Source organism: Thamnophis sirtalis, unplaced genomic scaffold (genome assembly GCF_051295495.1).
Source record: "Thamnophis sirtalis isolate CommonGarterSnake01/CBP01778 unplaced genomic scaffold, rThaSir2_p1.2 scaffold_3, whole genome shotgun sequence".
Classification (NCBI taxonomy): domain Eukaryota; kingdom Metazoa; phylum Chordata; class Lepidosauria; order Squamata; family Natricidae; genus Thamnophis; species Thamnophis sirtalis.
The window spans coordinates 132599888-132621549 of NW_028261383.1; the positions used below are offsets into that span (position 1 = coordinate 132599888).

Below are 21662 nucleotides of genomic sequence, written 5' to 3' on the forward strand. Positions count from 1 at the left end.
CCCAGGTAAGATGCTTCTGATGTTGTTTGTTGTTCAGGAGCAGCTTGACAAGAGGAATATAACATTTGAAGTCCATGTCCGGGATCCGTCTGTGTGTAGTGGCTCTTGATGCAGTGACTCCAGCCTCAGTCCACTCCTTGTGAAAGTCCTCAACACTTTTGAATGGCCTTTTCCTGACAATCCTCATAACTTTCTATTAATGTGCTTTGATACAGCACTTTGGGAATATTCAATTTCTTTTGCAATTACCTTTTGAGGCTTTCCTTCCTTGTGGACAGTGTCAATGATGGTTTTCTGCACAACTGTCACGTCAGCAGTCTTTCCCATGATTGTGATTCCTACTGAACCAGACTGAGAGACCATTTAAAGGCTCAGGAACCCTTTGCAGGTGTTATGGCTTAATTAGTTGATTAGAGTGGGACAGTTTGATCCTAGAATATTGCACCTTTTCACAATATTCTAATTTTCTGAGATTGTGGATTTGGGGTTTCATGAGCTGTAAGCCATAATCATCACAATTATGACAAATCACGGCTTGAACTATCTTGCTTTGCATCTAATGAGTCTTATCTCATATATTAGTTTCACCTTTTAATTTCCATTACTGGAATAAATGAACTTTTGCACGATATTCTAATTTTTCAAGTTTCACCTGTATATAATTATTCTCCAAAGCACAAGTGGATGTTTGCAAAACTGCATCAGCTTCCCAAAAGGAAAACAAGAATCAATCATAGCTGTCAAAACCTGGTGTGAAAGATGATGACCAACTTTAGCCGTTATAATTCTGATTTCATTCTGATACAGTGGAAATGAAAATGTACAATGTTGGAACAATTTAGAGTTCAGCATAATAAAGTGCTTTTTAAGGAAATCTGAAAGTTCAGAGCCTTCCTCCTCTTGTTTATAAAGTCAAGCCCTGCTGCACCTCAGGAGACATAAACTAGAAATAAGTTGGAAGAGGTTGGGATAAATTATTCAAAGGTATATTATACGTTTGCTATGTATGTATTTGGAGTGAAGTGAGATGGGATTTTCAGTAGTGGAAATAAACACTTTATATTCTGAAATAAAAGAGAGCTGTCTTTTCCTCCAGGGAAAAGGGGTTGTTAATGACAAAAGCCACTGAGGCCTTTCCAGGCTTCCATTTTTTTTAATGTGAAATCATGAGGGAACTAGGCTGCCTGCGTTTTTCTTCTATATCTGTATTCCTTCAAAGTCACTGGTTTCTTTTAAGTTGATAAATATCATCAGAGAGTCTGTTTTGTTTTGCTTTGCTTTGCTTTATTTTAGGGCCAGCTAAATTTTTCGTGATAAAAAGGTCCATTCCCAAAGGATACGTGGGCTTTTTAAAATGCTTTTTTTCCCTTTCCACAATGGTGTAGAATTGGCAATGTTTTAAAGAGCAGTCAGCATGGTAAATTTAAGATGTATCTCGATTAGAACAGTAGCTCATGAAGCCAACTTAACAATGAGAATGTTGCTTTAACTCGCAGTGTTTTTGTTGATAATACAGTATAGTCAGAATAAAGGAAGATATTCTTCCATCTCACTGAAAGGGTGAACATTCACAGTTTCATCCTACAAACAGCTAAAAATAGGCTCTAATCTTGTTTATTGCAAAAAAGAGTGCTTAAAATGGATTCTACAATAGATTTTTGCATATTGCATGTTTTCCCATGGTTACTTCTTTCTTTTGCTTGCTTTTTAATTAGTCCAATTTAATTAGTTTCAGTAATAGGTTTAATTTGTTTAATTTAATTTAATTAATTATATTGACATTGAGTCTTTATTGATTAGCCCTTGGGCCATATCAAAGTGCAAAGTTCCAGAAGCAAATTATTACTAAAATTTGATAAAAGCAATATAAAATGGAATTGAAATAAAATACAGTCTAAAATGAAATTGGAATAGAATACAATAATTTAAGATATTGATAAAATATTGTAAAATTATATTTAGGTGTCACCCCTGCAATTTACTCCAACCAGTCCCACATATGCAGATCTCAACTGAACCATTTTGTTCAAGTACTGTGCTGTGTTAAATGTTATTTTCCAGTTCTGGCTGCACATAAGGTAAATTGTTTTGATATGGGATCCCAATGGGTCATTTATTTGTATATAGGCCAAGATACCTGTCTCTCACCCCTTATACAAGCAACAATCAAATACGATGTGACTCAGGTCTTCTACCTCTGCCGCTCCGCAAATGCAGAGAATGGATAGGGCATAGAATGGAATCTCCCCTATCTGACCCTATCTTTGATTTTAGTCTAAGTACAGGTAGTCTCCAACCTATGACCACAATTAAGTCCAAAATTTATGTAGTTAAGCAAAACACTTAAGTGAATTTTGCCCAATTTTATGACTTTTCTTGCCACAGTTGTTAAGTGAATCACTGATGTTGTTAAGTTAGTAATATGGTTATTAAATTACTCTGGTTTCCCATTAATTTTGTGTGTCAGAAGGTTACAAAAAGTAATTACATGATTCTGGGACACTGCAACCATCATAAATATGAGTCAGTTGCCAAGCATCTAAATTTTGAACACATGACCATGGGGGTGCTGCAAAGGTCGTAAGTGTGAAAAAACGATCATAAGTCACTTTTTCAGTGCTATTGTAGGTCACTAAATCAATTGTTGTTAAGTCAAGGACTAGCTGTAATGAAAGCAAGGTATCTTTTGAGTGATGATAGTAATTGGGACCTAAATTTCTGTCATTGAGTAGTGAGGTTATAAAGTACATCACATGACTGCCTTGTTTAATGACAGCAATCCTTGTCATCATTAACCAGGGATCCTCCCCAATCCAAGCCATTCTGGCCTTCATTCCTCCCAGTGCAAAATTTCCTTTCCCATTTTTGCCATTTTGGATGTCCTAATCGTGCCTTGAGGTATGGCAAGTGGTCCCAAAATAGCACAGCTCTAGGGCTGCTTGCCATGTTGTAGCCATAGTGAGCTGCAGCTCTGCAACAAGCCACTGAGTACAACACAAAACCAAGACCATAGATACTCCTAGAAACCGCAGTCACCCCAGCTGCATGGTGTAAAGCCTCAAGGCCCCAGAGTTTTTCACAGCACTGCACAGACCATGTTAGGGAAGGAGAACAGAGCAGTTCATCGCACGGCCATGTGGCACAATTCCAGAAGTGGCTGCCATGTTTCCAGTGACGACAACAGTTCAATGTGGCCTCTGGGAACATGGCAGATGCTTCCAGAATCACATGTCATAGTTGCATGATGAAATGATCTTTTCCAGTTCTGTGGAAGACTTTGTGCTTTTCGAGAATTAAGTAAGGAGGAAATTATAGTGGGGGTGTGTGTGCAGAAATCAGGCCTAGTTTTTTGGGGGAGAGACCTGCATGGACCTGAAGAAGATAGGCAGGTAAGGGAAATGATCATAGGGGTGCTTCAGTATCCATAACCTTGCAACTGGATTATAGGTAGCTTTGGGGAGATCCGGCATAACCTCAAACAGCCTTTAAGCAACAGTTGTTAAACAAGGACTACCTGTACAGCAAGAAAAGTAAAATGGATTGAGCAGTATCTATGACAAAAGTCAGGCTAATTCCCAGCTCATTCTATTGTTGAAGAAGAAGCATGCTAAATTCTGATACGGTGAATTGATTACAATTTTCAGAAATAATATTGCAGGAGTATGATTGTGTTGATTTTTAATGGTGGGCTTTAAGAAGAGAAAGTGTGTTGTTTTTAATTTGCTGGATTCTCTTTTTTAATACCACTGAATTTCTGAGGTTTTAAGATCTGACCTTGCAGGAAGTGTCCTCTCCTGCCACCACCACCACCACCCATCTCAATCCCCTTTGGCAGAAACATTTGCCCTTTTTACCTGTCACACTTTTGAAGTGTTAAGCCTTTTAGTCACATCTGTCTCCATGGTCTAACAACCTCCTCTCATGTCTGGTGCAATTTCCAAGCAGTACAAATCAAGATTTGTAAATGTGTCTCTTCTAGTTCAGTTTCTTCCTTCCTAAGCAATATATACACAGATAAACAGCATTTGCATCAAAGTTCTCCCTGCTATTGCCTTTCCTTCCTCCTTGTTTTCTTCCCTTAAAATTGAACCACATTGTTGGTCTTAGACCCAAAGCTCAGTGGTGTTACCGTAGTGTCTGTGTTCCCTTACAAAATACACAAATAAATGATACGTGTACCCTTTTTTGAGGTTTAGGTTTGGCATAGCTGAGAAACAAGGGGAGGTGTGAGCTCTGAAATTGGATTTTTGACTCTGTTGTTGACCAACCTCCACAGCCAGTGATCGAAACATTGAAGGGGCCTGTCAGAATTGTTCACAGAATGTCATTTATCCATTTCCCAGCCCCCTCTGGTGTCCAGGCTGGATTGCCTGCTTAAGGAAATGTTCAGGTTGTGATTAGGTTACCCAGAGAGAAACCAAAAATAGCCTAGTGAGAATTAACTTCAAAGAACACATTCATTTCTAGGAATCTCCCCCTCCCCACACACCTTATCTGAGCACCAATTAAGAAGAGGGTGGGGTATGGCTTCCTTTACTCTTGCTTTACTTTTTCTCTCTGGGGAAGGAACCCAGGCCAGATGCAGGCTTACCAATCAGCTGGTAAGAGATGCTAGTTGTTTTCATTGCAACTACATAGATCTCTTGCTGGCTCTGTTTAGGAGCTATTTGCTTCCAGGAATTACTTTTCTAAATATATCCATGAAGAAGGAACAGTCTCCAAATGTATGAATCGAGCCTCTGCAATAAGGCTCAGGGTTTCAACATCCTGTCTCTACGTGGTCAGCTGAATTTAGAACCAGGATATAGATTTAATTGCAATAATTGACTCCCGCTCTTGTCACAATCTGAGATTAATACCTTCTGCAATTGTTCTCTCTTACCATTTTTGGGTGTTTATTGAGCTTGTGGGAGCCATATATTGCTTTTGCTTTGAAGCTGTTTTTATTACCCCCTGATTATCTCATAATTATATAGGCAGCCTATTGTGAAGAGGAAGGTCATTACTGAAGGAATCATGGAAAAGAGAGAACAGATGAAACTATGCTGCAAGAAAGATCAGGAGAGTTTTGAGACTCATTTATTTCTTATTTGTACATTCTGTTCTGATTCTGATTAACAAGCATTGTTGCAGTACAGACAGTCCTCGGCTTACATGCATTTTGTGACAACAGTGCTGAAAAAAGTGACTTATGACCATTTGCACACTTACAGCCATTCATTGCAGCATAACCATGGTCACGTGATCAAGCTTGTGATAAGCAAAGTCAATGGGGGAAGCCAGATTCACAACTATAGTGATTTCTTTAACAACTGTGCCAAAAGGTCACTAAACTGAGGCACTACTCACTTAGCAACAGAAAGTTTGGGCTCAATTGTGGTCATAAATCGAAGACTATCTGTGGCTAGTCTTAAGGTTTAGAGAAATAGATTAAGTTTTAAGAAAGGCACTCAGAGGAATATAGGTAATCCTCGATTTACAACAGTTCGTTTAGTGACCATTCAAAGTTACAACGACACTTATAAATTTGTCTTTTTAAGGGCCTTTTAAAAATGATTTGTGACCATTTTTCACACTTATAACCCTTGCCACATCCCTGGGGTCCCGTGATTTATATTTAAATGCTTGACAGCTGGTTCATATTTATAACAATTACTGTGTCCCGGGGTCATGTGTTCCCCTTTTGTGACCTTCTGACAAGCAGTCAATGGGGAAGCCAGATTCACTGAACAGTCATGTGACTAATTTAACAACTGCAGTGATTCACTTAACAAAAGTGGCAAGAAAAGTCATAAAATGGGGCAAAATTCACTTAACAAATTTCTCACTTAGCAACATAAATTATGGGCTCAATTGTAGGCCTAAATCATGGATTGCATGTATCTGCAATGTGGAATTACTTACTTTAGATATTACATGAGGATGTTGGATATTGCTTAACGGTTACATTTTTAGGATCCCAAAACACAAAGAAGAAACAGGTATGGCTACTTAATGTTCCCTCCCTCCATTCCTTAAAAACAAAAAGAATATGATGATGGTATAGTATAGTTTATAATTCTGTTAAAATAAAATTTTACTTGGGGACCATGCATACAGCAAAATGGGAATGAGAGGAAATATTGTATAGAAGTTGCCTGTGTGCTCAGATAAGTTTGTGATTGCCTTATTGATTAGCTGTCAGAAATAAAAGATGGTTAGGCAAAAGTACTGAATTAACCTGCTAGCTGTTGTCAGACTCACTGCTGTTTAAAATAATGAACAAGGGCTTGTTTTACAGTAAATTTAGCTTTCCATTTCAGTTATATCTTTGTGACTCTGTGTTATACATTTAATTAAAATGAAAGATAAATTCAAAGGCACATAGGCACATACCAAAATATTTTATGTAGAAAAATGTAACCACACAGCCTACAAAGCACGCATACTCTCTATCACCGCCCCTTTTTCTCCGGTGGGAGAATAGTGGCAGGTCTTTGCTTAGTTGTAGTGGTACTGGAATAATAACACAACCACAATATGCCGTCATCTTTAATTATCTTGGATTCTGCCTAGATTCTTCAGTGGTGCTTGCATAGCGGGAACTTTTATGAATTGTACCCTTTGATCTGTACTTTATGAAACACCCTTATAATCAGTTTAACCCTGTAAAAGAATAATCTCTCCTAGATTTAATTTTCATTAAAACTTGGATATATTTAACTTCAAATTGATTGGAAACTTGTTATAATATATAAATAATATTATGGCATTTAATTTCATGACTTCATTGGGGAAGGGATTGTGTATTGCTTGGCTTCAGTTGCACAAAGAGGCTGTGTATGTGTGTGTGTGTGTGTGTGCGTGCGTGCGTGCGTGTGTTTATGTATGTATGAAATTTATTTGCTGCCTATTACTGCTCTAGACAGCTTACAACATATAAACAAAGAAATAGTAAGAAGCATAAACATAACAGTAGCAAAATAGTGAAACAATGAAATAAACAGTGAAAACACAATAATATGAGATTTAAAATGGGGGGAGAGAAGCAGGGAATGGTGCGGGGGGAGCAGGGGGGTGGGGTTTGCTATCAATCCAGCAGCCAACTTCAGTGCATTGGGTCCCCAGGTGGATTGGCAGAGCCAGATGTTCAGGCTCTTGCACTATGAAGAACATAGCATTTGTCCACTACTCTTTAAGAAAGCCATACAGCTAGTCCTCACTTACCAACCACTCATTTCATGACCATTCAAGATTACAATGATTTTAAGATCAGTCCTCAAAGTTACACCCATCACAGTGTCCCCATGGTCATGGGATCATTATTTGAATGCTTGGTGACTGGCACGTGTTAATAAACATCAGAGACACCCATTGTCACATGATTGCTATTTTCAACCTTCACAGCCAGCTTCCAGCAAGCAAAATTATTGGGGAAGCCCAAGGAAATAGCAAATCATGCATCATCATGCTTAATTTCCTTAACAACTGCAGTTGTGACTGATGTGGTCAGTCAAGTATGGTCACATGATATTTCACTTTATGATTGCAATGCTTAGTGATGAAGTTATTGGTCCCAATTGTGGTCAGTAAATGAAGACTACCTTTATATGGGACTGCATATGATATCACAAATTAATTGATTAATAAAAATTAATATATTTTAAGTTGCTTTTTTCATTCTTCTTCCCATCATTCTCGGTATTGAAAGTATAGCAGAAATATTATAGAATATACCAATGAATTCTTTAAAAGCTACTTGAAGGACTTCTGAATAATTTTGCATTTAAATAGTTTTGAACTGAATGTTCAGGTAGAGGAGAATGATATATTGCTTAGCTGGAAGTTGGTATTACTTCTACATTTCTACGTATTTTTATCATAGAAAAAATGTTCAGATACTTATATTCTGATACAGAGCATGTGCAGCTAGACTATTAATTTTGAACCGCTGCTGCTTATTAATGTGCCCATCACTTAACAAACATCTTGGAAATTAAGTGGTAGCCCACCTAGAGGGCCACCGTCTGTGAAGTCCTGAGGGAAATAATATTTCCCAAGGCACCTGAGGGTAGAACAAGAAGCAATGGGTAGAAACTAATCAAGGAGAGAAGCAACTTAGAACTGAGGAGAAATTTCCTGACAGTTAGAACAATTAATCAGTGGAACAGTTTGCTTCCAGAAGCTGTGAATGCCCCAACACTGGAAGTCTTTAAGAAGATGTTGGATAGCCATTTGTCTGAAGTGGTGTAGGGTTTCCTGCCTAGGCAGGGGGTTGGACTAGAAGACCTCCAAGGTCCTTTCCAACTCTGCTATTGTGTTGTATTGTATTATTGTATATCTCTGAAGAAGATGGTTTAAATGACTTTCATATCATACTTAGAAAACTATAATAACGGGTCTGTATAACAGCAATGGCCATGATTTAAAGGCAACTTTTTTTCTTCCTTATTCTGTCAAAGAAAAAAGTGTCATCTTTGATATCCAGAAAAATCAGAAATTTTGTGGTGAAAAACACTTTCCTAATGATTCTTGATAAAATTATAAAGACTCAAGTCTAGTTTTCACTAGTTATTCCATAGTATAAATGAATATCTTTTTTTGTATACAGGGAGGCTATTTGGGGGAAATATAAGCTAAATTCCATTTACTTAGGCATCTCAGCATGAAGTCAAATTATCAGATGCTTGTCACAGTCTACCAGTATTATAAAAAATTGCATCAGGGTTTGTTTCTTAAAATTATATTTTGCTATAATCTAGGAGCTCAAGGTATCAGGCATAAAGATCTCTCTTCATTTTATCATCTCTTTATCTCAAATTGGACTGAGGGAGAATGACTGGGCAAACCTGAAGAACTTTAGAGATAAGGGAGTGAGTTTTGAAATAAAAAATATATTTCTGAGAGCTAGCTGGGCACTAAAAATGGACAGAGTTGTTCCCCTTTCTGAAATATTCCCAATTGGATTTAGGCTATGGTATATGGCACCAGCTGAGATGTGGAACTGGGGGGTGGGGGTGGCAGTTGTTATCAGGGAATTTCTGTGGGTTTTCAGGATGCTGCTCCAAAAGTTGCCAGTCATGAAGTTCTGTTTTTGAAGAAAGGCTGGTGGGGTCAGTTGGGATGGTTGCTAATGTAACATCTTCCCTGCTGTATAAGAGTCTCCCTGCCTGAGTTGCTTGAGGCCATCTCGGGATTGGCTGTGGAGTTCTCCAGGTTTATAGCTTTGGGGCACTTCAATCAGCCATTCCTGAGGTGAACTTAAGAAGCAGTGGTGATCATGGGCCTATCCCAGATTATTCATGGCCACACACCGGACATAAGTTTTCTTTTTAGAGCAGTAGCAGTGCGATCTGAGGGAGGATCTCTTCCCCCTGTCACAGTCAGATCATGTCCTGGTGACTTTGAAATTCCCTTATTCTACCCCCTTCTGCAGGGAGGTAGAAAACTAGTTGATTCGAGTGTCACTCTGCAGCCTTGTTTAAGGGTCACTGCAGATCCTCCTGGGTAAGGGACACCCCGAAGTTCACCTTCGGGATCTCATGGAGCAAATCTTTATGCAACTAGGACGTAAAATTGCTCAGATCTGTCCCTCATTTGTGGACCAAGCATGGAACAACAGGCTTGAACTAAACTCTGGTAGCGATGGAATGGCTGTGGGTGGGGGACTTCACTGTCTTTGGATGTCTACTATCTGTGATCTTGAATGGGGTTGCACTGTCCCAGATGAACACAGTGCATAATCTGAAGGTGCCACTGGACACATGGATCAAAGCAGGTGTTGTGTGGCAATTGGGCCTTCTTGGAACAGGAAACCCCTCTCTTAGTCATCTCCTGCATGAACTACTGCAATGTACTCTACATGGGGCTACCCTTGAACATTATCTAGAAGCTGCAGCTATCTGGAATGTGGTTGACTGGGCAGTTCTGAGTGTCCCTGGGGTTACGCATGTAACACCTCTGCTGCATAAGCTGCATTGAGTACCAGTTTATTTTCAGGCCAAATTTAAAATGTTAGTTATCACTTTTAAAGTCCTTCATAGCATAGGACCAGGTTACCTGAGAAACTATCTTATCCCAATTACATCGATCTCTCTCAGTCTGTCAGAGAGGAAGGATGGGCAGGTTACGGACTCATCAGTTGGCAGGGTCAAGGAAGAGACCTTCTTTTTCTGTTGTCTCTGCACTTTGAAGCATCTTGCCCCATAAGTCAGCAGCCCTCATTCTTCTGAGAGAGCATTAAGTCTTGTCTCTGTCAACTAGCATGGGGATCCAATAATGTTATGCAACCTTGGAGATGGATGGTGGTCTGAGGGCACCTACTCCATCTTTTTAATTTTGGGATTTTTAAAAAACTCTATTTAAAAAGTTTTTTTTAACTTTGTATGGATGTTATGGTTTTTCTTATTTGTACACTGTTCAGAATCACTTAGATAGCAAGATGGGTTTATACAAATTTGATTAGATCAGACATAAGACTGCCTCCTAACATAAGCAGATAGGTTATGCTTCATGAAATATTTATGTTTGCTAAATTTTATAAACCATTCTTTATATTAAAAGAATCAACTTCCATCTCCTTTGTTTCCACACACACACACACACACACTTTTATTTGCTATTATTTCAGAGCAAGTATGTCCCACATAAATAGACAGAATTAAACTTCCCCAAACTCTTTTCTTTTCATCTGTAGTGGTGAATTTTTCAAAGACAACTTTGAAATGCTCTCCTTAGAGAGAATCATTTGATTCTGATCTTTTATCTTTCCAATGATTTGAGAATGGCCTAAGCACTTTTGTGCCATGGAATTTTTAGTGAATTTGTTATCTACAGTACTGATTTATGTTTTGTTTCACATATTGGATATAATAAACTGCTTTGAGTTATTAAGTATAGAATATACTAATTGGGAAAAGACTAATCTAAGTGTCCCTCATTTTACTAGCACACAGCAAGTATTTAACATGTATCGTAAGTGAGGTGATGGTGTTGCATATAATTTTGTCCAATCTTGTAATGCCCCTATCTTTTTATCTTTCCCCAGGCAAGCATGGGATCTTGCTGTGGATATATGCCTATCTCAGCTGCCTACCATTATAGAGGAAGGGACTGCATTTAGGGTAAGTTACTAAACTATTAAATTCATGTCCAGGTTACTCAAACTTGGCTGTGGATGATCTTGGCTTCCAGAATTCCTTAACTAGTGTGTTCATTCCTGACAATTCTGAATTCTGGGTAGTGCCAAGATTGGGGAAGGATAATCTAGTAATTCCAAAATTCTCATATTCTTTATCAAGCAATTATGTACCCATTCCTTCATAGTACACCTATGAATCATTGACCCAATTGAAAAAAGATGCATACAGCATAGTCCATTTTTATTGCACAGAAGTAATTTTAACTATACTCCTAGTGTTGCTTTTTAAGAAAGGGGAGGGGAATTTTCTTAGTGTTGAAAGTTCTCACATGATACTTTTAGATATTGTATATAATATGATAAACATATTCATACATAGTAGCATAAAAGTCCCAGTATTATTCATAGTGTTTTATAAAATCAAAGGATAGAAATATCATCTGGGAAGGTTTTGCAATCTAAAATTTTACACAAAAGAAATAAAAGGAGCATGTGGTAGACTGTACAATGATTCTAGTTGTATGAATAAAGACATAAATACAATAGAATATAATAATTTCGGAGAATAGGATATATGCAATACAATACAATAGCAGAGTTGGAAGGGACCTTGGAGGTCTTCTAATCCAACCCCCTGCCTAGGCAGGAAACCCTACACCACTTCAGACAAATGGCTATCCAACATCTTAAAGACTTCCAGTGTTGGGGCATTCACAACTTCTGAAAGCAAGTTGTTCCACTGATTAATTGTTCCAACTGTCAGGAAATTTCTCCTCAGTTCTAAGTTGCTTCTCTCCTTGATTAGTTTCTACCCATTGCTTCTTGTTCTACCCTCAGGTGCCTTAGAAAATAGTTTGACTCCCTCTTCTTTGTGGCAACCCCTGAGATATTGGAACACTGCTATTATGTCTCCTCTAGTCCTTCTTTCTATTAAACTAGACATACCCAGTTCCTGCAACCATTCTTCATATGTTTTAGTCTCCAGTCCCCTAATCATCTTTGTTGTTCTTCTCTGCACCCTTTCTAGAGTCTCCACATCTTTTCTACATCGTGGTGACCAAAACTGAATGCAGTATTCCAAGTGTGGCCTTACCAAGGCATTATAATGTGGTATTAACACTTCACATGATCTTGATTCTATTCTGTTTATGCAGCCTAGAACTGTGTTGGCTTTTTTGGCAGCTGCTGCACACTGCTGGCTCATATTTAAATGGTTGTCCACTAGGACTCCAAGATCCCTTTCACAGTTACTACTGTTGAACAAGGTACCACCTATACTGTACCTGTGCATTTCGCTTTTGTTGCCTAAATGTAGAACCTTACTCTTTTCACCATTGAATTTCATTTTATTAGATAGTGCCCAATGTTCAAGTTTGTCAAGATCCTTCTGTATCTTCTGGAGTGTTGGCTATTCCTGCCAGCTTGGTGTCATTTGCAAATTTGATGAATTCCCCATTTATTCCCTCATCCAAATCATTGATGATGTTAAAGAGTACTGGGCCCAAAACAGAGCCTTGGGGTACTCCACTGCATACTTCCCTCCATGAAGATGCAGTTCCATTGAGGACTACACGTTGAGTGCGGTTGGTCAGCCAGTTACAAATCCATCTGGTGGTGATACTGTCTAACCCACATTCTTCTACTTTATCTAGTAGTAGGTTATGGTCTACTGTTGCAGCAGATTGTAGTTTGTAATCTACTTACGAAAGATCAGGACTTGAGACCACGAAGGAAGAGAAACAGGTTTATTGGATGCATCGAGTTCAGCGTGTTCACACACCAACATCTGAACTGCCTGGCTATGTCCAGGGCAGTGATTTTATACCTTTAATCAAATTTCATCAATCAGAGGGCGTTTAAAGAGGCGTATTCATACAAAACGTAAAAACCCCTGTTCAGAACAGGGAAGTACATCTTGGAAAAATACAAAAGCAGATATTCATACCAACAGTTTTCTGCAACTTCTCTGTTGTATCTCTACCCCACGCCTGGCTTCCTGTGCCCCTCCTTTACAGAGTCTTGCCACACTGTCAGCCCTATTTATAATATGAGGAAGTTAAAAGTCAACTTTGCGACTCCAGGGCACTGGAGTAAAAGGCCAAACTAAAATGAATCTATAAGGTCCATTCTATTAAGACCACCTAACCTGGCCAGCCACTGGTGGGTTTACTGTGCAACCCATGCTGTATCATTCCCCCCTATTGAAACTTCACCCAATCCTAAGATTACTGTGTAGTTTCATAAATGGCAGGTTCCTCTCCATGAAGCATGAGCCCAACATATTTGCTCGAGCGTCCTTATGAGCATCCCACCAGGGCCAGGACCTTTTCAGTGGCCCATTTCTCCATCAAGAGGGGTGAAACCCTGGCAATTTCGGGAACCAGGAGTTAGAAGTGGAGGTTAAATCAAAACCTTTCCATTCCTGCCCTGGGACATGAGTGAGTTGCCTTATTTCTGTGGTGAGCTGCTTAATGACACGTCCAGTCTCATCAATGTGAAGGCAGCAATTAAACAAGTTGAACTTCCCACAGACCCTCCTTCCCTTGCGTGGAGGTAATCAAGAGCCAATCGATTTTGGTACACTGCAGTACAGAGTTTGCCAGTGGCACTGGAGAGGATATTCAAAGATTTATCAATCCTCTCCCCAGCCAAGTCCAATACTGCCTGCAAATGCATGATCCAGTTGATCATGTAGATTGGGGTGCGGTAACCCCAAGACCCATCCTCTGCCCTAGTGGCCCTCCCATAGGTGCATACGATTCTCTCTGAATTCCACATGTCGGATTTCTCATATTCAGCCAGTTCCTTACAAGGAAAGTTAGAGAAGGCTGTGTCTACCTTCCTCTTCTGATGGATGGGGCCTACTGAGTCATCAGGACCCCTAGCACCTGTTGTGATTGGATGGGCAATAGAAAGAACGAATGTTTTATCCATCCAAGAACACAGGGAGGACTTCGTAGGCCCATGTGCCACGAATCCAATACATGTTTTCCGGGGCTTCCCAAGTGCTAGATGGGGTTTTTGTGGCTTTTTTTTCCTTTTGTCCTTCTGTGGATCCTGCAGGCATTGAGTGCATTCCAATGGAGAGGGGGTAATGGCCTCCCTTGTGGCCCTGGGTTCCCTTAGGGCTCCCTTTTCCTTCCCTTGGGGCTGCCCCTCCCACACTCCTGAGGGGTGCGTGTGGGATGGGGGTTCCTACCCTGTTGTAGGAGTGGCTCCAGAACCACCATTCCCTTTCCCTGTGTGTTTAGGGTGGCTATAGCTGTTCTGCTGAGGTTCTTGTCAAGTGTCCCCGCATGGCATTGATATGTTTCCAAGTAGTTGGATTGGGTTATCCAGACCTCCAGGCAACTGGCTTTAGCACTAGTGTTGCACGTTACACCTATGTGCCAGTACTTACTCAGACCTTGTGTATCCATGCTTGACAGATTTTCATCCTCTGACCACCATTGTAGAAACCACTGATTCCCTATATCCCCAATAAGCTGACAAGTTATCTCTACTATTATGGGAATCTGGTCATAAGTTATGTCATATTCCATTTTCAGACTGAAATCAAGGGGGGCCCACTTCACCTGAGCCCTTGTCCTTTCTGGAAAGGGGTCTGGGAAGGGTCTCTGAATGGGCTTTTTGCGATGGCACCTAATGGTCAAAGTGTATCATTTGTTTGGTGCCCAAGTTGTGACATTGGGGTCCATGCAACACTGCCAATAGTTCCCTGTCTCCTCTGAACAGGGGGATAGCCCCTCCTCCGGATGGCAATTTAATAACCAGCGTTCATTATACACAAAATGCAGTCCCTGTTCACCCTGATAAAAGCAGTCTTTGCAAAGGGGGAAAGGCCCTGAACCCACTTTTTCTAGCATTGGCTCAGAAGTTACCTGTGCAGGGGAGTCATTTATAGAGGTGAGGGGCCTAGCTTCCGTTTGTTGGGGAGTACCCTCATTATCCTCATTCCCCCCTATAGGAAAGGATGGAGCGGGGGTCCCCGTAATCATTCGGAACTTCCCACACCACCAATGGGCCTCACCCTTTGCTCTGGCCAAGATTGCCTGATAGAGATAAAGAGAGTCAATGAGAATAGAAATGAATAGGAGAAAAACCACGATCAGAACTGCCGGCATCAGGCCTCTCCTAATGCACGCAGCTCGGCGTAGGCGCTAGTCAGTCTCCATGGTTGTGCCTGGGCATTGGACGGGGCGGAGTGTCCATGGTAGACGCGATACGTTGCCTGTGCGATGGGTGTCGACGGCACCTGGAGCGACACCTGCAGAGGGCGCTGGTTCTTCACCACCTGTTCGTAGAGCGACAGCTTCCCGTGTGTCCGCAGAAGAGGTGGCGGTCCTCCTGGTGTTTCCGAAACGTGAGGTATAGAGGCTTGGCAGGGTCACTGGAGGCCTTCCAGTAAGCTTTCGCAGCCAATTTAAAACAGGTCCAGTGAATCCAAGGCCTAATTTCAGTTACCTTAACAACAAGGGGAGAAAAAACAACAACAGTATATGGCCCACACCATTTGGGGCCCAATAGTTCCTTCTACCAGTCCTTCACCCAGACTTCTTGTCCTGGGTGGAAGTTGTGGACTGGAGTTACAATTCCATGAGAACGACAAGACAGAACATATTTTTGCAATTTGTGGACTATGGCATCCAGGGCTGGCAACTGTTTGAGCTTCACCATGTCTGTAACTTGGGGTTGGGCAACACCTGTGGGCCACGCAAATTAGGAACCCTCCCATACAACAATTCAAATGGCGAGACACCCAACTCCTCGGTGAGAGTGCACCCCATTGCCAGCAACGCCATGCTGTGGGCATCATCCGGCCATTTGAGATGGGTTTCCTGACAAATTTTGGCCAACTTATCCTCTATGGTGTGATCTGCCCTCTTGACCCTCCCACCTGAACTGGGCCTTGACGGAGGGTATTAGCAGCACATACCTGACATTGAGAGCAAACAGCAGCTGCCAGGCTAGACAAATTGTTGACATAGACCTCCCTGAGCCAAGGCTTTTTCCAAAGCCGTTGTTCCTAAGTGCAAATGCTTATGCAGGGAGGAGACAGCATCCCATGCCAACTGCTGGGAAACAAACACCTTTGTGTCCGGCAGAACCTACCACCCATATAGTAGTTCCACCCCTATTGCTTCAGCTTGCTGGGTTCCTGAGTGACTATACGATGGGGGTTGTTCTTCCTGGGGCTGAGTGAGGCATGTGGCTTGTAGAGAAGGGGGATCCAAGGCTGCTGCTCTGGCAACTTGATCAACTTTGTTGTTTCCTCTTTCAGTTGTTGAAACCCCTTTCTGATGACCCATACATGCATAATGGCAACTTGTTTGGGGGCCCATACACTGTCCAACAAATGCACAATTTGGGCCATATTTGATGTCCTTTCCTCCAGCTGTGATGAGGCCCTTTTCCTGTGAAGAGCTTTTCCTAAAACTCCATGGGCTTGGATGGTTAGGAAGGCCTATTTGGACTCTGTGTAAATGTTGACTCGTAGATCTCATGCCAATTCCAAAGCTTTGTGAGTTCTGCCAAGTGGGCACTGGTCTCTGGTGGTAGGGGCATGGCTTCCCACACATCATCACGGGTGACTACAGCATAAGCTGCTTTTCGCACGCCCTCATGTAGAAAGCTGGTTCCATCTGTACAAAGAGTTGCATCTTTGTGTGAGGGGGGTTTAATAAACCCCTGGTATTTCAACATTCGTGGATTGGTAAGCCACAAATGACCTTTCTGGTCTAGGACAGCTCGAAGAGCATGGGGGGTGTAGATATTTAATTGCTGTCCAAAGGTGAGCTTATTGGCTTCCTGGGTAAGTAGGGCAGTTCCTGTCACAGCCTTGAGACAGGCTGGCCACCCTTTGGCCACCTGATCCAGCTGTTTGGACAAATATGCAACCGGACGATACCATGTTCCCAACTGTTGGGTCAGTATCCCAATGGCCATATTCTGCTTAGTGTCCACAAACAACTGAAAAGGCTGTCAAGTCAGAAAACTAGGAGCCTGAGTCACAGCATGCTTCAATTCCAAAAAGCTGTTCTGTTCCTCTTCCTCCTAACTCAAGGGTTTCTTTTCCATTCCCCTTGGTAGCTTCATAAAGTGGCTTTGCTAACAATGCAAAGTTGAGAATCCAAATGCGGCAAAATTCTGCTGCCCCAAAAAAACTCCTTAATTCCTTCCTATTTCGTGGGGCTGGAAATTGGCAAATGGCTTCCTTCCTCTCATGGCCCAAAGTTCTTTGTCCCTGCTGGATGTTGTAGCCCAAATATTTAACTTCCAATTGGACTAATTGGGCTTTGGTCCGAGAGGCCTCGTAGCCTTTCTCCTGTAGGAGGAGCAGTAGGGCTGCTGCATTGGCATGACAGGTTTCCTCCATCTGGCCTGTGACCAACAAGTCAGCTACATCTTGCAAAACCACATCAGGTGGGGCAATGTCTAAAAGTTTCAAATCCATGGCTAATGCAGCTCCAAATAAGGTGGGGGAGTTTTTTCAAAGCCTTGATGCAAGCATGTCCAAGCATATTGCTGCTTTCTGCCTGTGACTGGGCATTCGAAGGCAAACAAGAAAGCATCTTTTGAATCAATGACTGAAAACCATTTTCCTCTGCATGCCATTGAAGGGCCTCCTGTGAGATTCACGTCTCCTGGGGCAGCTTGGTAGGGGGGATCCCTTGGCATCCTAGGGCGGTCATCTTCCCTTTCCTCAGGGGGTGGAGCCCAGTCCCGGTTGAGGCACTCCCCTCCCCAGTGGCCATGTTCATAACAGATGGCACATCGGTTCCGTCCCAAGGGTGGGGCCCTGTTCCCCTCCCTAATTGCTGCCGCGAGCACTTCTGCTTTTTCCTGCATCTTTTGATTTTTTTTTTCTTCTTTTCCTCCAACAAGTCTCTATTGACGAGAGTTTTTCTAGCTACTTCCATAAGCTCATTGAGGGGCTTCCCCAGTGCCCCTTCCAGCTTCTACAGCTTGTGTCGGATGACTGAGAAACAAAGGCCATAGCTAGCATCCGAGCATTTTCAGGAAGGTTAGTGGTTACCATAAATAAAAACCTCAGGGCTTTCGGCAGAGTTTAGACATTTTTAGTGGCTGGCTTCCCTTCCAGCCAGACAGCCCTTACAATTAACTATTGATGATTACGTAGCAGAATCAACTGGTGGGGGTCATAGGGGCTCCATCTCTGGTCCCTTGAAGGGAAGCGTTGGTCAATAAAGTCAGCTAGATTGGTGTGAGCAGGGACATCAGGTTTTAGAATGTTAGACACTGCAATTCTAATCTTCTCCCTCTCTTCAGACTGCTCTATCTCCTCTTCCTTCTTCTCCCAAAATTCTGGTGAGCTCAGAGGGTCCCCATCCCCTGTCCCTCTGACAGGACTTTCTTCTGACATCATAGAGGTCACACCGTCCAGCCCTCACTCTATCCACTCCACAGATGCTCGGCTTGTTGATGCCCTCAAGTCTCTTGAGCTACTAGGTGTAGCCCCCCTTTGGCATGGTCGTGGTGAGGGTCGTGGTGATCCTCTTCCTGTTCTGGCAAGTCTTCTGGGGCACTAGCTAGGATTGGTGGTCTCTGCTTGGGACATTTGGGGTTTGCAACCTGAACAGCCATAAGAATATACTGTTGGTCTTTTGCATTTGTTTTTTAGCCAAGCTGTCTCCTCAACAAATTGTACTACACGTCAATATACAGATCCTGTTTGATCAGGATCAAACACTAACCTATGGACATTCAAAGCTATGTTGGGATCAAAAATTGCCTTTGTTAGGCCTCCCAAAACCAAAAGTGGGCCATTCAGATTCACAAAAACTTTTTAAGCTCATGCCTGCTTCACTCAATGCCATAGTCCTGAGTCACATATCCTTCTTTAAAATGATTTAACATACATTGTAAGGGGTCAAGGGAACACTGCTGCCCCCCCCAACTCCTCCCAGGGTACCAGACAACAAGGATTTAGCAATCACCCCACACAGGCTTCTGACCCAGGATACCGGATGGACACGGCTATCGTAGGGAAATGCAGTAGCCCCCCCTCAATCACACACACACATACACTAGACAATCCTCCCCAAAACCTTTCACCTAGTGAGGGAGATCAGGCCTCACCTCCGGCTCAACAAGGAGTCCGGGTCTAAATAGGGTTCCCACAGTACTTGCCTCATATACTTGGCTTCCCTCCTGCGATGCTGGCCAGCCTTTTAGATGCCTGGTCTCTGGTCCTTCTCTGGTGGTTCTTGGAATCGCCAAACGCTGCTGCCAGAGCCCTCTGTCGCTGGGAAGTCCCTCGGATCAAACAGGTCCGTTGGCGCCAGGGAGGTTCCCCTTGACAAGATGAGCTCTGACACCGGGGTGGACGTTCCAGAGGGTCCCAAAGACCCCTCAACTCCTGGCTGGCTCGCCAAAAATGTTGCAGCAGATTGTAGTTTGTAATCTACTTACGAAAGATCAGGACTTGAGACCACGAAGGAAGAGAAACAGGTTTATTGGATGCATCGAGTTCAGCGTGTTCACACACCAACATCTGAACTGCCTGGCTATGTCCAGGGCAGTGATTTTATACCTTTAATCAAATTTCATCAATCAGAGGGCGTTTAAAGAGGCGTATTCATACAAAACGTAAAAACCCCTGTTCAGAACAGGGAAGTACATCTTGGAAAAATACAAAAGCAGATATTCATACCAACAGTTTTCTGCAACTTCTCTGTTGTATCTCTACCCCACGCCTGGCTTCCTGTGCCCCTCCTTTACAGAGTCTTGCCACACTGTCAGCCCTATTTATAATATGAGGAAGTTAAAAGTCAACTTTGCGACTCCAGGGCACTGGAGTAAAAGGCCAAACTAAAATGAATCTATAAGGTCCATTCTATTAAGACCACCTAACCTGGCCAGCCACTGGTGGGTTTACTGTGCAACCCATGCTGTATCACTACCTTATCAAATGCCTTACTGAAGTCCAAGTAAACTATATCAACGGCATTCCTCTGGTCTACTAATTTTGTCACATTATCAAAGAATGCAATAGGATTAGTCTGGCATGATCTGTTTTTGACAAACCCATGTTGGCTTTTGGCTATTACTTTGTTTGCTTTTAGGTGTTAATTCATTGCTTGATTATCTTTAGCAATAGCAATAGCAGTTAGACATATACCGCTTCATAGGGCTTTCTCTGTAAACCACTTAGAGAGTGGTTTACAGAGTCAACATATCGCCCCCACAATCTGGGTCCTCATTTTACCCACCTCGGAAGGATGGAAGGCTGAGTCAACCTTGAGCCGATGAGATTTGAACCGCCGAACTGCAGATAGCAATCAGCTGAAGTGGCCTGCAGTACTGCACTCTACCCACTGTGCCACCTCGGCTCTAATTTTCTAGAATCTTTCCTGGTATTGAAGTCAGGCTGATAGGTCTGTAGTCTGTAGTTTCCTGGATCTGTTTTTTCCCCTTTTTTGAAGTTGGGAACCACATCAGCTCCTTTCCAGTCCCCTGGTAGTTATCCGTTGCTCCAGGATCGCTGAAAGATATAGTTCAGTGGTTCTGAGATCTCGTCTGCCAGTTCCTTCAGAACCCCGGGGTGTAATCCATCTGGTCCTGGTGATTTGAACTCGTCTAGGGTAGACAGGTGCTCTTACCATTTTTTTTCCCTATTTCAACTTGTGTTCCTAATCTGATTTTTGTGGTGCTGTTTTTGATAGCTTGGACTGTTTTATCCCTTTGTGTAAAGACAGATGCAAAACATGAGTTAAATAGTTCTGCTTTCTCTCTGTTGCTTGTCACCTTCTTGCCACTTTCTCCCAGCATTGGACCAATTGTTTCCTTCACTTTTTTCTTGTTTTTAGCATGTTGGAAGAAGCTTTTTTTGTTATTTTTTACTTTTGTGGCAAGCCTTTCTTCATTGTGAGCCTTAGCTTTCCTCACTTCATCTTTACATGCTTGGGCTATTTGCTGATATTATGTCTTAGTTATATCCCCCCCTTTCCACTTTTTATACTTATCTTTTTGTCTTTCAATTTGTCAGAGAGTTCTTTATGCAGCCATGCTGGTTTCTTTTGGGAGCTGTTATTTTTCTTCTTCCTTGGGATTGTGCTAGACTGAGCTTTTGTAATCTCATTTTTCAAAATTTCCCAAGCTTTTTGAGTTGTATTCCCCTTGAGGATTCTCATCCATGGAATTTTTCCCAAGCTCTCTCTAAGTTTATTGAAATTAGCTCTCTTAAAGTCCAAGACTCTAGTTTCACTTTGTTCTACTACTTGTGTTTGCATAATGTTGAATTCTAATATTGCATGGTCACTTGCCCCCAGGGTTCCTGTGGCTTCAACACCTTCTATCATTTCCTCTCTGTTAGTGAGAATTAAGTCCAATATGGCTGATCCCCTTGTTCCCTTCTCTACTTTTTGGGAAACAAAGTTGTCTGCTAGGTTTGTTAGGAACCTGTTGGATCTTCCACTTGGTGCAGAGTTTGTTTCCCAGTTGATGTCAGGGTAGTTAAAATCCCCCACTACTATTGTGGTGTGCTTCCTACATACCTTAGTTAGCTGACTAGCAAAAAGTT

At 42.0% G+C, this 21662-nt stretch overlaps 1 protein-coding gene across 2 annotated transcripts in view; it reads left to right on the top strand.

Annotated features, from left to right (window-relative positions):
- The window catches only part of RPTOR (regulatory associated protein of MTOR complex 1), a 427126-nt gene that overhangs the window by 259944 nt on the left and 145520 nt on the right, over positions 1 to 21662 (top strand). For both annotated transcript variants that reach the window (XM_087710142.1, XM_087710143.1), the window contains exon 10: positions 11027 to 11102. In XM_087710142.1, coding sequence (XP_087566268.1) covers positions 11027 to 11102 — 76 coding nt within the window. The remainder of the gene's footprint in view (positions 1 to 11026; positions 11103 to 21662) is intronic.